General features: G+C 51.5%; 3 protein-coding genes across 3 annotated transcripts; 2 read left to right on the plus strand and 1 right to left on the minus strand.

The window, feature by feature from the left end:
* Positions 1–1,073: 1,073 nt before the first annotated feature.
* P152DRAFT_394407 (ABC-2 type transporter) lies at positions 1,074–5,686 on the plus strand (the record flags this gene model as incomplete). The annotated part of the gene is made up of 7 exons (XM_033676254.1): positions 1,074–1,997; positions 2,050–3,579; positions 3,646–4,033; positions 4,082–4,632; positions 4,688–4,921; positions 4,975–5,204; positions 5,263–5,686. 7 exons carry the CDS (start codon positions 1,074–1,076, stop codon positions 5,684–5,686), a joined length of 4,281 nt encoding a protein of 1,426 aa, XP_033535445.1.
* An 854-nt stretch (positions 5,687–6,540) lies between these two features.
* P152DRAFT_465630 (FAD/NAD(P)-binding domain-containing protein) lies at positions 6,541–8,327 on the plus strand (the record flags this gene model as incomplete). Its single annotated transcript, XM_033680641.1, has 4 exons — positions 6,541–6,604; positions 6,657–7,773; positions 7,829–7,959; positions 8,008–8,327. 4 exons carry the CDS (start codon positions 6,541–6,543, stop codon positions 8,325–8,327), a joined length of 1,632 nt encoding a protein of 543 aa, XP_033535446.1.
* Positions 8,328–10,594: 2,267 nt separating this feature from the next.
* On the minus strand, positions 10,595–11,926 carry P152DRAFT_292887 (uncharacterized protein). The gene is made up of 3 exons (XM_033675029.1): positions 11,724–11,926; positions 11,245–11,653; positions 10,595–11,171 (listed from the first exon to the last, which is right to left on the minus strand). Exons 1-3 carry the CDS (start codon positions 11,825–11,827, stop codon positions 10,707–10,709), a joined length of 978 nt encoding a protein of 325 aa, XP_033535447.1. The 5' UTR covers positions 11,828–11,926; the 3' UTR covers positions 10,595–10,706.
* Between the last annotated feature and the right edge of the window lie 996 nt (positions 11,927–12,922).

The following is a 12,922-nucleotide window of genomic DNA, read 5'->3' on the forward strand; positions in this document are numbered from 1 at the left end:
TGTAATACCAGTGAATCCGCTTCAAGCCTTCAAGCACTACGGTCAGATATCCTGGACCAATGAAGCTCCACGTCCTTGCCGGTGTTGTCCATTTGAACCTACTCCGTACAAACATCCTGTTTTCTTCAAGCAACGCCTGTGTCGAGGGTTGAACCCATTACAGAACAGAATTGAAGTCTGATATCTGCAGTGGTCTGTTTGATGATGTCCAGATGGGTACTGTCCTGACAGCCTGCAGTGAGGGTGGACTGGTGAAGGTATGCTGCGCCACAGGATGCTGGCCTGGGGATGGTATGCGCCACAATACGAAACCTCTCCTACTCCTAAGTCTTACCAATTGCCAACTGAATCGAGAATCTCTCCGCTTCTTCTCCTTCTTCTCCTTCTTCTTCTTCTTCTTTTTCTTCAATCAGCCCAACTTGAAATGGTCGTATGTCTTTCTATGCAAATAGCTTGTGATGCTGTGTCATCGTGGCTGCTTGAACAGTCGTCACCGCTCCAACCATCGAATGCAGAGAATTCAGGATTAGCGGAGACAGTGGTGAACAGCATTCCGCGGAATCCGCGTTCCGACATGTTGAAATCTCATGCCTCCGCAGATACCTCCGCGCAGTCTTGGCTACTCCTTATGTCGCCCTTAGATTTGCCCTTGGCCAGCACAGCCGCGGAATCCGTATCTGCCAAATCCTCTCTCCGAATGCTAGAATTATGGACTATTACCCTTGGCAAAGGCGTCTTCGCATTGTAGAAGCATATCTTCGATCCGCATGGGAGAAGGCAGAGCCACAGGATTGACATGACTCCGGTGTACTTATATCTGTCTTTTTTGTAATTCAATCGTCATTTTCTATTTGAATTGAAGTTTATTCGAGTTCTTCAAGGCGCTTTAGATAGCAGCTTTACTCTTCTTATTGAATTAATCGACACTCGTTTACAACTGATTCTTCTTTCTTGCATGGGCTATGGAGGACCAACGCCATCCAAAAGCAGCTCCATCCGAGTCTACGACAACAACATCTATCATAGAAAATGATTGCAACAAACACGACGGTGCTCTAGACCAAGAACTGCGTATGAACAAGGAGGTCTCTGAACTCGTTCGGAGCTTGACAAACATGTCTCACTCGGCTTCCAGCAGTTTGTTCCCAGTGCAACAAAATTCACCACTCGACCCCAACGGTTCCCTATTCAGCGCCAGACTTTGGGCAAAATCCTTCTTCGACCTTCGCACCAGCACCTCTGGAGGCAACCCACCACGGACCACGGGCATTTCATGGACCAATCTCAACGCTTACGGCTTTGGGTCTGCCACCGGTTTCCAGAAGAGTGTTGGCAATGTGTTCCTCGACGGGGTGAACGTATTCAACAAGCTTTTTTGCAAGGAGCAGCAGCGCATTGACATACTCCGTGACTTGGATGGCGTGGTTCATAGTGGCGAAATGTTCGCTGTTCTCGGACCGCCCGGGTCGGGATGCTCAACGCTTCTACGGACCATTGCTGGCGACACGTATGGATTTCACGTCGACGCCAACATCAACTATTCGGGCATTCCCCCGAAGAAGATGCGCACGGCATTCCGGGGGGAGGCCATATACACCGCCGAGGTGGATGATCACTTTCCGCACCTGACCGTCGGGGATACTCTCTACTTTGCTGCTCGAGCCCGGTGCCCCAAGAATATCCCGGAAGATATCTCTCGAGTCGAGTATGCTGAGCATCTTCGCGACGTGATCATGGCAATGTTCGGTATTTCTCACACCAAGAACACCCGAGTAGGAGACCAGTACATCCGAGGAGTTAGCGGTGGTGAAAGGAAACGTGTGACCATTGCGGAGGCGGCGTTGAGTTATTCTCCTCTCCAATGTTGGGATAACAGTACTAGAGGTCTTGACTCTGCAAATGCAATTGAGTTCTGCCGCGCTCTGAGGACACAGGCCGATATCATGGGCAGCACGTCGTGTGTGGCCTTGTATCAAGCACCACAAGCCGCTTATGAAGTAAGCTCCTCCCTTTAGAAAACGATTTTGAGAGATTCTAACCATATCAAAGCTTTTTCACAAAGTGATCGTTCTGTACGAAGGCAGACAGATATTCTTTGGCAAGACCTCTGAAGCCAAATCCTACTTTGAAGAACTGGGCTTCGTTTGCCCTGAGCAACAAACTACTGCCGACTTCCTCACCTCAATGACCAACGCATCCGAGCGAATTATCAAGCCGGGCTGGGAAAGTCGGACTCCAAGGAGTTCTGAGGAGTTTGCTCAAGCTTGGAAAAACAGTCAGCACCGCGCTCGCCTGATGATCGAAATCGAAGATTACAACCGGCGCCACCCGTTCGGCGGAGACCACTACCAGAAGTTCCTCGAGTCTCGCAAGATCGACCAATCCGATTCGCAGCGTGAGAAGTCGCCGTTCACTCTGTCATACCTCGAGCAGGCAGCTCTCACCATGTGGCGCTCTTGGACGCTCCTCAAGTCCGACCCAAGTGTCACTGTCGCCATGCTGATTCTCAATATCTTCGAGGGATTGATTCTCAGCAGTGTCCTTTACAACGTCCCAGCAGACACGACCGGATTTTTCGGGCGGTGCATCTTGCTCTTCATGGTTGTTCTTTTGAATGCCTTCGGCAGCATCCTCGAAATTATGACGCTCTACGCGAAACGTAGAGTTGTTGAAAAACACTCCCGATATGCCCTCTATCATCCCAGCGCCGAAGCTCTATCAGCCATGGTGGTGGATTTGCCCTATAAGATCGTTAACGCCACCATTGTCAATATGGCCTTATACTTCATGGGCAATCTGCGACGCGAGCCTGGTCCCTTCTTCTTTTTTTACCTTTTCTCCATCGTCACAGTGATAATGATGTCGATGATGTTTCGGTTCATCGGATCCGTCACGAAGTCGATGTCTCAGGCTATGGGACCGGCGTCAATTATCCTCCTCATCATTGTCTTATATTCTGGGTTCGCGATTCCCCCAAAATACATGCTGGGCTGGATTGGATGGACCCGATGGCTGAATCCGATCTACTATGCGATAGAGAGCGTCTTTCTCAACGAGTTCAGCGGGCGTCCGTTTCCATGTGCGAACTTCATTCCTTCAGGGCCCGGCTATGAATTCATTTCAGGCATGCAGCGCGCATGCTCAACAGCAGGTTCGGTTCCGGGTCAAGATTTCGTCGACGGCTCTGCATTCGTAGAGGCTTCGTTCGGCTTCGTCAACTCTCATAAATGGCGGAACCTGGGAATTCTGGCGGCATTCCTGATATTTTTCCTCGCTTTGCATTTGGTGGCCACAGAGTACGTCGCTTCAGAACGATCTAAAGGTGAGGTGCTCGTCTTCACTCGCAGGGCTTTGGCAAAGCTTTCGAAGAGGATGACTACAGATATCGAAATTGGCGAAGTCGCTAAATCGTCACTCAACAGCCCTGGTGAGTCGGAAAAGGTGACCGGTATGGAGGACAAGACATCTGTTTTCCATTGGCAGAATATCTGTTACGATATAAAGATCAAGGGGGAACAGCGACGAATCTTGGACCACGTAGATGGCTGGATTAAGCCTGGCACTTTGACTGCTTTAATGGTAAGTTCAGGAGCTGCATCGCGGACTGCCAACATCAGTTAACCATCTGCTTCTTTGTGATTACAGGGCGTCTCTGGAGCGGGCAAGACAACACTCCTTGATGTCCTTGCTAGCCGGGTTACCATGGGGGTGATCAGTGGCTCCATGCTGGTCGATGGAAAGCTCAGAGATCGATCTTTCCAGCGCAAGACCGGTTATGTTCAGCAGCAAGATCTCCACCTTCACACTTCAACTGTGCGAGAAGCACTCAATTTCAGTGCTCTTCTGCGCCAACCGGCCCGCTACTCCCGCCAGGAAAAGCTCGACTATGTGGACACGGTTATCACACTTCTCGACATGGAAGACTACGCAGACGCTGTCATCGGCGTCCCTGGAGAGGGCCTCAATGTAGAGCAGCGCAAGAGGCTCACGATCGCTGTTGAACTCGCGGCTCGTCCAGATTTGCTCCTTTTTCGTAAGTTATTGCCGCTGATACGGAACATTTGAAGCTAACCTATTGAAGTCGACGAGCCTACTTCTGGATTAGACAGTCAAACCTCGTGGTCGATCTCCAGCCTGATGAAAAAGCTGACAGGGAGCGGACAAGCCGTCTTATGCACCATTCACCAGCCTTCTGCTGTATTGTTTCAACGATTTGATCGGCTTCTTCTATTAGCCAGCGGGGGTCGAACGGTCTATTTTGGCGAGATTGGCAAAAACTCAAAGGTCTTAGTCGACTATTTCGTCCGCCATGGCGCCCCTGACTGCCTGCCCGGTACCAACCCTGCCGAGTATATGTTAGAAGTGATCGGAGCCGCTCCGGGGGCTCACACTGATATCGACTGGCCCGCTTTGTGGCGTACGAATCCCGAGTACCAGGAAGTCCAACACGAGCTGGTCAGGTTGAGCAATTTTGAAAAAAAGACTGAGCCATCACCAAAAGACGCCTTGGATTTTGAGGAGTTTGCCGCTCCATTCAGTGTCCAGTTCTTGGAAGTAACAAATCGGGTTCTTGGGCAATATTGGCGCAGTCCTTCGTACATATATTCCAAAGCCTTGTTATCCATCGGAACAGTGAGAAGTCTTCCGTTTTACTTTACCCAGAATCAGTTGGAGCTAATTCTCACAGGTGCTGCTCATCGGTCTTTCTTTCATCAACGCGGAAAATACTTCCCGCGGTCTTCAAAATCAAATGTTCGGAGTTTTGATGGTCCTTATGGTTTTCCCACAAATCGTCAATCAGACCATGCCCACGTTCATATCTCAGCGAACATTATATGAGGCTCGGGAGCGGCCGTCGAAAGCCTATTCCTGGCAGGCGTTTTTCGTGGCGAACATTCTTGTTGAGACCCTTTGGAATTCGGTATGAAGTTCCTAGTCATCGACTTCGGTTTAAAGCGTGCTGACCTATCACAGCTTATGGCAGTTTTCTGCTTCGTGTGCTGGTACTTCCCAATTGGCCTATACCGAAATGCTGCCTATACAGATTCGGTTCACTCACGTGCCATCACTCTCTGTCTTCTTGTCTGGATGTTCCTCGTCTTCAGCAGCACCTTCACCTATTTGGTGATAGCTGGGCTTGATAGTGCCGAACTGGGAGGCGTCATTGTTACCCTCCTCTTCATCATGATGTACGCTTTTTGCGGGTAAGTTTGTCCTAGTTCAAAGTGTTCCTCTCAACGTGTTACTGATTGCCATCGACAGGATTATCGCCCCGCCCAACGAACTCCCAGGCTTCTGGATCTTCATGTACCGGGTAAATCCGCTCACATATATCGTCGATGGATTCTTGGGCACTGCGTTAGCAAATGCCCCCATGCGCTGCGCCTCGGAGGAGATTATACATTTTATGCCACCCATCGGACGCACATGCGGCGAGTACCTGACGCAGTACATCGACAATGCGGGCGGTTCTATTCTCAATCCCAATGCTGGGAACAACACCGAATGTCAGTACTGCCCTGTTACCGACACGAATAGCTTCCTCACGGCGCTCGGCGTAAGCTTCGATAACAGGTGGATGGATTTCGGCCTGATGTGGGTTTTCTGTGTCTTCAACATCGTTGCTGCTCTCGGACTCTACTGGCTAGTTCGAGTTCCCAAAAACAAGAAGGTCAAGAAGGAATAATTTGGCTGTAGTGTTGGAAATTGTGGGCTCGACTTTCCGTCTGCCTGGACATCTGCGGTTGTCCATTTGTCATTGTAGATCACACCTTAGGTAGACTACTTGCACTTTATTCGTGCAGTTTTCGATATTTTAATATAACATTATCAACATAGGTATACAATGAAGCTCCGCCTAGCTCTTAGATGATGAGGACTGAAGCTCACCTCGCTAGCACCTCAGGAGCAGATCTACGCCACCACGATTGGTCGAAAGAGCCGGAATGTCCTCACCCGCTCTGCGAGGAGTCGTTGAGCTCCGAGATGCACTTTAAGAACCACGCGGCGCGGGTTCACAACATTTTCTTGTAACCAAGCTATCTGCTGACCATATAGAGCACTCTAATTCCTTGTGCTCTTGCGCGCCAGTAGTGTACGAACATTCCGTCCATCAAGTCGAAGTCTCAGCCGTTCTCCCTGTCGACGGTAGCGTTTTGACTGTTCAAAAAGATTCCTCCGATACAGGTCCCAGTGTTCTAATAGTCCGCAGAAATGCAGTCGATCGCTATTACCATTGGATATCTACTTACTATTCCTCTTCAGTCAGAACTCGGAATTTACTATCTGAAATACGTTATCCACAGATCCTGACCGGTGCGGGGCAACGAAGCGTCGAAGCCGAATATCTTGGATGGCGCTGGATATCCCCGCACCAATTCGGATCAACCTTGGTTCAAAATACTATCCGATGTCCATCGCGACGTTGCCGGTTCGCTGCCTTGGCGATATGGTACGTATGTCTTGTGACGGCGTCGCTTCAGATTTGCCCAGGCAGTGCGCATCTCGTCTTGTTGAGCTCATTCTGCAGACTATTCCACCATGTCCACAGTAAATGGCTCCCTTGGAGCAATCGTAAATTGCGACGTTCTGGTCGTAGGAGCAGGTATGTTTTTCTTTTCGCCCTATAGTTTTCGTCCGCTCATGTCCAAACGCAGGATTCGGCGGCGTGTACGCGATCCACAAGCTTCGCAAGCTGGGCCTGAATGTCAAGTGCTTCGAGGCCGGATCCGATATTGGGGGCGTGTGGTACTGGAACCGGTATCCAGGAGCTCGTGTCGACTCTGAATTTCCCTTTTACACATTAAGCATCCCCGAGGTCTACAGCACCTGGAACTGGTCGTCTCGGTTCCCCGATCATAAGGAGCTTCGACAGCATTTTGACCATATTGACAAGGTCTTGGGAATTCGTAAAGACACCCAGTTTGATGCTCGAGTGAATAGTGCCACGTGGGACAATGCCAAAGGGAAATGGATTGTAAAGACAGAGGCCGGCCACATGGCCCAGTGCAAATACCTGTTTCTCGCTACGGGACTCCTTCACCGAAGACATTACCCAGAGTTTACGGGGCTCTTAAACTACGAGGGCGTTGTCCACCACTCCGGTTTTTGGCCCGAGGATCTGAGCGTCAAGGGCAAAAAGGTTGCCATCATTGGAGCCGGTGCTACTGCCGTTCAGATCACGCAGGAAGTCGCCAAAGAAGCTGATGCCCTGACGGTATTTATGCGGCGGCCGAGCTACTGCATTGCCATGAAGCAGCGCGACATCTCGAAGGAGGAGCAGATGCACCTCAAGGGCTACTATCCTGCCATGTTCGGGGCGGGCCGCCAATCTGCCGCCGGGTTCCCCATCGCGAGACCAGAGGTCGGCTTTTGGGATCTCTCGCCTGAGGAGCGCAATGCGCACTGGGAAGAGTCCTGGAGTCGCGGCGCGTTCAACTTTCCCTTGACCAACTTTAAAGAATGCGCCATGGATGCCAAGGCCAACCGCGAGGCATACAATTTTTGGGCGTCCAAGGTTCGCGCGAGGATGAAGAATGCTGCAAAGACGGAGCTCATGGCACCCACCGAACCGCCGTATTACTTTGGCACCAAGCGTGCTCCGTTGGAGCGGGACTATTACGAGATGCTGGACCAGGACCATGTCGATATTGTGCAACTGCAAACGACCCCCTTGAAGACTTTCAATAAGACTGGCATGCTCACAGAAGATGGCGTACAACGTGATTTTGATATTGTGATTCTCGCCACTGGCTTTGACAGCTTCTCTGGATCGTACGTCTATTACAACGCATCTTGAAGGCTCGATATGAATGCTGACCGGCGACAGGTTGACGCAAATGGGCCTGAAGGGCAAGGATGGCGTTGACATTAAGGACCTTTGGGAACAGGAGATTGCGAGCTATCTTGGCATGCTAATCCACGGCTTCCCCAATGCCTTTATGGTGTATAGCCCGCAAGGTATATTTACTGACCTGCGTATTGGTGCGGAGCTAACCGTTTGAGTAGCGCCCACGGCCTTTTCCAACGGCCCAACCATCCTCGAGTGCCAGGTAGACTTTATCGTTGACGTCATTGCCCGCGCGGAAGCCGAAGGCGCACGATCGGTCGAAGCAGAGAAGACGGCACAGGATGAGTGGAGGGACTTGATTGAGCGCATGTGCGAGAATTTGCTGGTGCGCTTTACAGACTCGTGGTGGAATGGTGGCAACGTAGCTGGGAGGAAGACGCAGATGCTTACGTTCCCCGCCGGCATCGACCTCTATGAGAAGATGTGCAGACAGAAGCTGGAGAACTGGGACGGTTTCAAGGTTGAGCATCTGAACTAAGAGCAAGTAGGTCCTTATCATCAATAACTACTATATCCATATACCTAACGTATCCCACAAGCGAGCGGCGCACCCCAACCATAGCAAACTACTCACAAGTAGATATCTTTACAACGCCAAATAAAATCAATTATTTTTAATATCTAGTCTATTCTACAGTATCTTGCTGACCTAGAGGATATGATTTAATACGATGTCCTACCTCACGGCAGCGTCCACATCGCCTTCGACGCGTCGCAGTCCCGTCCTCTCGGATACGACTTTGACGCATTCCTTGAGAAATTTGGGACTCAACGGCGGAATGATTAATTAAATCCTGCCCCTCCCCAATAGTCAAAGACCCTCGCTCCTGAATCCGTTTTTTTTCGTTGTCTTCGTTGTGTTGCGAGCTTGTTTGCCTTTCGAAGGCTCTCGTTTTCACCCTTCAGAGTCGTGAGCGAATGGACCATCGCCTAGGCGCCCTTGCCGAATTGATCAAGCGCCTCATTGATTGGCGTAGGCGAGCTATTTTGATGGTTCATTAATATGGCCTTGAATTAGCTTCGATTGAGCCGTCAATTCAATAGCGTTGCTTGGTGTTTTCGTCTCCCATTGAGCGTCCACAGCGGCTGGAGTCGGAGTCCTTGGTTTGACGTCGAGCTTCGAAATCACGGCTTGTGGATCGTACGGAACTAGCCCTGAACCTCGGAAGGCCCCATGGATATTATTCTTCGTAAGAGCGGCTTCGTGTGCGGCTTCGAACGCTGGTAGGAACTCGAGTTTGGTGATGTGGTTGATAGAGTTCCGTATCAAGTCCTCAATCTGATATCCGTACGCCTTCTTCAGTGGCCCAAAACAACCCACATCAAGCGGCCAGAGGATGTGGGACGCGTGATGAGGCATACGAAGCGTAATAATGTTCTTCTCTTTGCAGAACCCCTGGAATTAAAGCGAGTTATGGCTCTCGTGCCCATCAATGATCAGGAGACGCCAGCCTCCGGTTGTACGAGGCTTTGTATGCTTCTCAAAATGCTGTAGCCATTCAAATCCAAGCTCATTCGTAGTCCACCCATTGTCGCTTAGGGTCAAAACCCAATCCTTTGGTATATCATCGTTATACCACACTGAGAAATGGTATTGTCCACTGAAGATCACGAAAGGTGGGATAGGCCAGCCTTAAGCGTTGACTCCCTGAACAACCGTGACCCATTCGCGATTGCCTGGCTGTATCGCTTTAGGTCGATGGCGTCTCTCAAAGGCTGTGATAACCTTGGCTGTTGCGATAAGGACTATCAGGGAGCCTACTTCGTCCATGTTATAGATATCGTCCTCATGGGTGCCGTACTTGGCGACAATGTTGCGTACGAGCTCAAACCAGCCCTTCATAATCTCTAGGTCCTCATTCTGGGCCCTCTGGTAGTCTAACCGTCGATTGAAGCGCATTTTGAGCTCAGGGGTCCTCTTAACAAAGTTTGAGGCCCATTTGACGCCGACGCTTCCGCTATCCCGAGCACTAAGTAGCTTATTGGCCATATCCTCAACACCACCTAACCGGGGCCCAAATCCTCGCGAATCTAGATCCAAGATACGTTGAATAATAATCCTCTCCTCTAGATCCGTAAGTTTTCTTGAATTGGGCGTTCAGTCGCGTCGTGAAGGCGCGTCGCCGACGAAGCGTGTTTTCAGCTGCACCGCTCGCTTTGTGGAATATGTTATTTATGAGCAAAGCCCCGCTTAACCCGCGAAGCGTCCTGGTTAGGGAAAAAAGGTTCAGGTTGACCTGAATTTTCTGAAGGCTGTACGAGTTATCGAACTCGCCCTTCTATCTAGACTCAAACCCAGTGTGCGTGCCAGAGCCTTGAGGCGACACGTCCACAAGGGCATTCAGTTCTGTTGATCTACCCCTGCGCCGTCATTTTTGACACCCCGGTGATAGTGATAGGCTTGTTCAGGCACCAACTATATGAGGGTCTTGTGCTGCCAAAGAATTGCCACGCCCCGGACTTGCCCTACTTCGCAGGGAACGCAGATGCGGATAGGGCATGTAGGGGTGAAGCCGGAGATATAGTGCAAGCCACCTACGAAACCTTGTCCCAAAATTCGACACACGACTTCCGAGCGGACAGGACGAACCGTCGGTCGGGGCAGGTAACTCTTCCGCACGAAGCAATTTCATTGGACTAGCTGTTTATGGCCGCTAGATGACCCTGTGTTGCACGGTGATAGTCGTTTCCCTTGCCTTGCCAACCAGCTGGTTATCTAAGAGGATGCTGCCGCGACGCTTCATCTCGAGCCTCGCAGTGCCCAACATCGCGGGTAGTAGCACGACCTCATTAAACCAGTTATTTACGGCCCATCAGGAAACCGCTTCGGCACATCGAATCCCCGCGTCGCGATATATTAAGTTTGACTCAGGCGGTTGAAGAGCCCCAAGCCACTGAACAGGCTAGAGCCGCCGAATAGCGAGCTGAGGCCCGAAGAGCCCGTCGCCGCGCCGCCGTTGTTCATGCCGGACATCAGCCCGGAGACGGAGCCGGAGCCGACGCTGGAGCCAGTGCTAGGCGCATCGCCAGCACCGCCGGCATCGCCAGCACCGCCGGCATCGCTAGCACCGCCGGCATCGCTAGCACTGACGGCATCGCCAGCACCGCCGGCACCGCCACGGTAGACGGCCGGGCCAGGGAACCGGTACTGGTTGGCCTTGGACTTCCAGGTGTCGTAGCTCTGGGCCAGCTCGGGCAGCGAGGATTTGTAGGCGGCCGCGAGGGTGGAACGGGACTGGGACCCGGGCGAGACGCTGCCGCTGCCGGTGATCTGGAGCTGGGCGCACTCGGGATAGAACTCCGCGGGGGGGAGGGCCAAGTTCTGCGGCGTCAATAAACAGTATTCATGGACTCTTTGAGTAGGGGGCTCGAGCTCCGCTCGAAGGGTGACTTACGATCAGCTCGTGGCGGATCAGGTAGTTGCCGGGCTTGAGATCGGCGGGGATCGTGACGGTGAGCGAGTTGCCAGCTTTAATAAGCTTCTGCGTGCCGGCCAGACCGTCCTCGTGGATCTTGAACCACTGGGCCGTGTGGGGATTCGAGAAGCTGGCGCAGTCGCCTGGGCACTCGGTCATCCAGACCGACAATGGGCCACCATTATGGGGCCACGGATTCCACTGAGCCTTGATCTGGCCTCCGGCTTTTGCCGGGGCAGTGAACTTCACGGGCGAACCGGGCGTGTTGCACGCCATTTCGGGGCTAGAAGCGCTGCGGACGGGGCCAAGGCCCGTCCATGGTCGTTGCAGGTTCTGGCCGCCGCGGGGGGTGGCCTTGAGTCTGGACGCTCCCGATCCAACGGTGGCACTAGAGTTGAACATCATAGTCAACGTCGATTCCCTTGTTAAACAAGGGGGAAGGCAGAGGAATGGCTTACGTATCATAGCGGTGCCCATCGATGGTGTACGCGATAACACCACCGTGCGCTGCTACCATAGAGGTAGTCAGCAGCGATAGCACAACAGCAAGTGATTGGAACATCTTGTCTTGAATTAAAAGAAGGTGGGTGTAACACTGCAGGAAACGAGGACAACTGCACTTACTTACCAGAAAGCACTTACCACCACTTCGATGCCTCTTTATATATGTTTGTCATTCCCGAATGTTAGATAGGCGTTCACCATCTAACTCATGCAGTCATAGCTTCTTGACAGAAAGGCCAATTTCCGGACTAGGTGCATGTGGGGGACATATTGCATTCGAGTTGACGTTGACGCTGGGGTACATTTGCGCACCAAGGATCAACAGAACACTGCTAGGGCAGAGAAAGGCTGCGAAGCTCTATCGCTAATGAGGTTTCATATAAGCATCAAAGCATGTACTGCCTGTCGCTCACGTGGGTAACGATGCAACCTAATGCCTTGCCGATGTTCTCCCGGCCCAGGTCTAACACTAGTCGTTTAGGTTTAACTAATTGTTTACCTGGAGTTTGGGAACAGCCGAGTCGATGTTTTGTTGTCCTGCTCCATTGACTCGTGGTGGTCGATTAACGTGCACAGTGATGTTCCTAACAAGTAACAACCCCTAGGCCAATTGGCGGCAGCATGATACGAAAGCGCAGGTTCACCGACGCTTTACGTAGGAGAGATAGAGGGAACGGATTCGGAAGTAGGCATCTCCTTCGCTTACTCTTAGCATATAGGATGCTCCCATTAGACGAACCCATTCCGTCACAGCCGCTTGAGATTCGAAAATAGTAGTTACGCCACCCTTCGTTGCTTAGCATTGACGAGCTCCGCCTTTGAGTTCCTTTTGGTCGCGTGCTAAGAAGTGGGAGACTGCGAGGCTTGATACGATCGAAACTGACGGTACCGGCCAATCCCTGACAAAATCCAGTGCTCGAACTTGAATCGAAGCTAGGCGCTGCCCAGTCATAACCACATTGACGTTCTGCCATCATGATACATCGCAAGATATAGGATTACCTTGTGTAATATATTCTCCTCCTCGCCTAGCTCGTATTAATGAATATAACGCCTACGTAGTCCTTGCTAAGACCCCGTGGTGTTCCATCCAGTAGACGCTCTATGGATATGCCCGCTAGCTGGGATTAACGATGGCACTACCCTGGCGCTT

The sequence above is a fragment of the Eremomyces bilateralis genome (genome assembly GCF_010015585.1).
Source record: "Eremomyces bilateralis CBS 781.70 unplaced genomic scaffold P152scaffold_6, whole genome shotgun sequence".
NCBI classification, from domain to species: Eukaryota; Fungi; Ascomycota; class Dothideomycetes; order Eremomycetales; family Eremomycetaceae; genus Eremomyces; species Eremomyces bilateralis.

Excerpts from the sequence above, each read along its gene's own strand:
- P152DRAFT_292887 (XM_033675029.1), bottom strand. The coding sequence starts at position 11,827 with ATGTTCCAATCACTTGCTGTTGTGCTATCGCTGCTGACTACCTCTATG. Across the intron at positions 11,654-11,723 it reads GATGGGCACCGCTATGATAC|TGCCACCGTTGGATCGGGAG; the intron begins GTAAGCCATTCC and ends GTTCAACTCTAG. Across the intron at positions 11,172-11,244 it reads TGATCCGCCACGAGCTGATC|AACTTGGCCCTCCCCCCCGC; the intron begins GTAAGTCACCCT and ends TTGACGCCGCAG.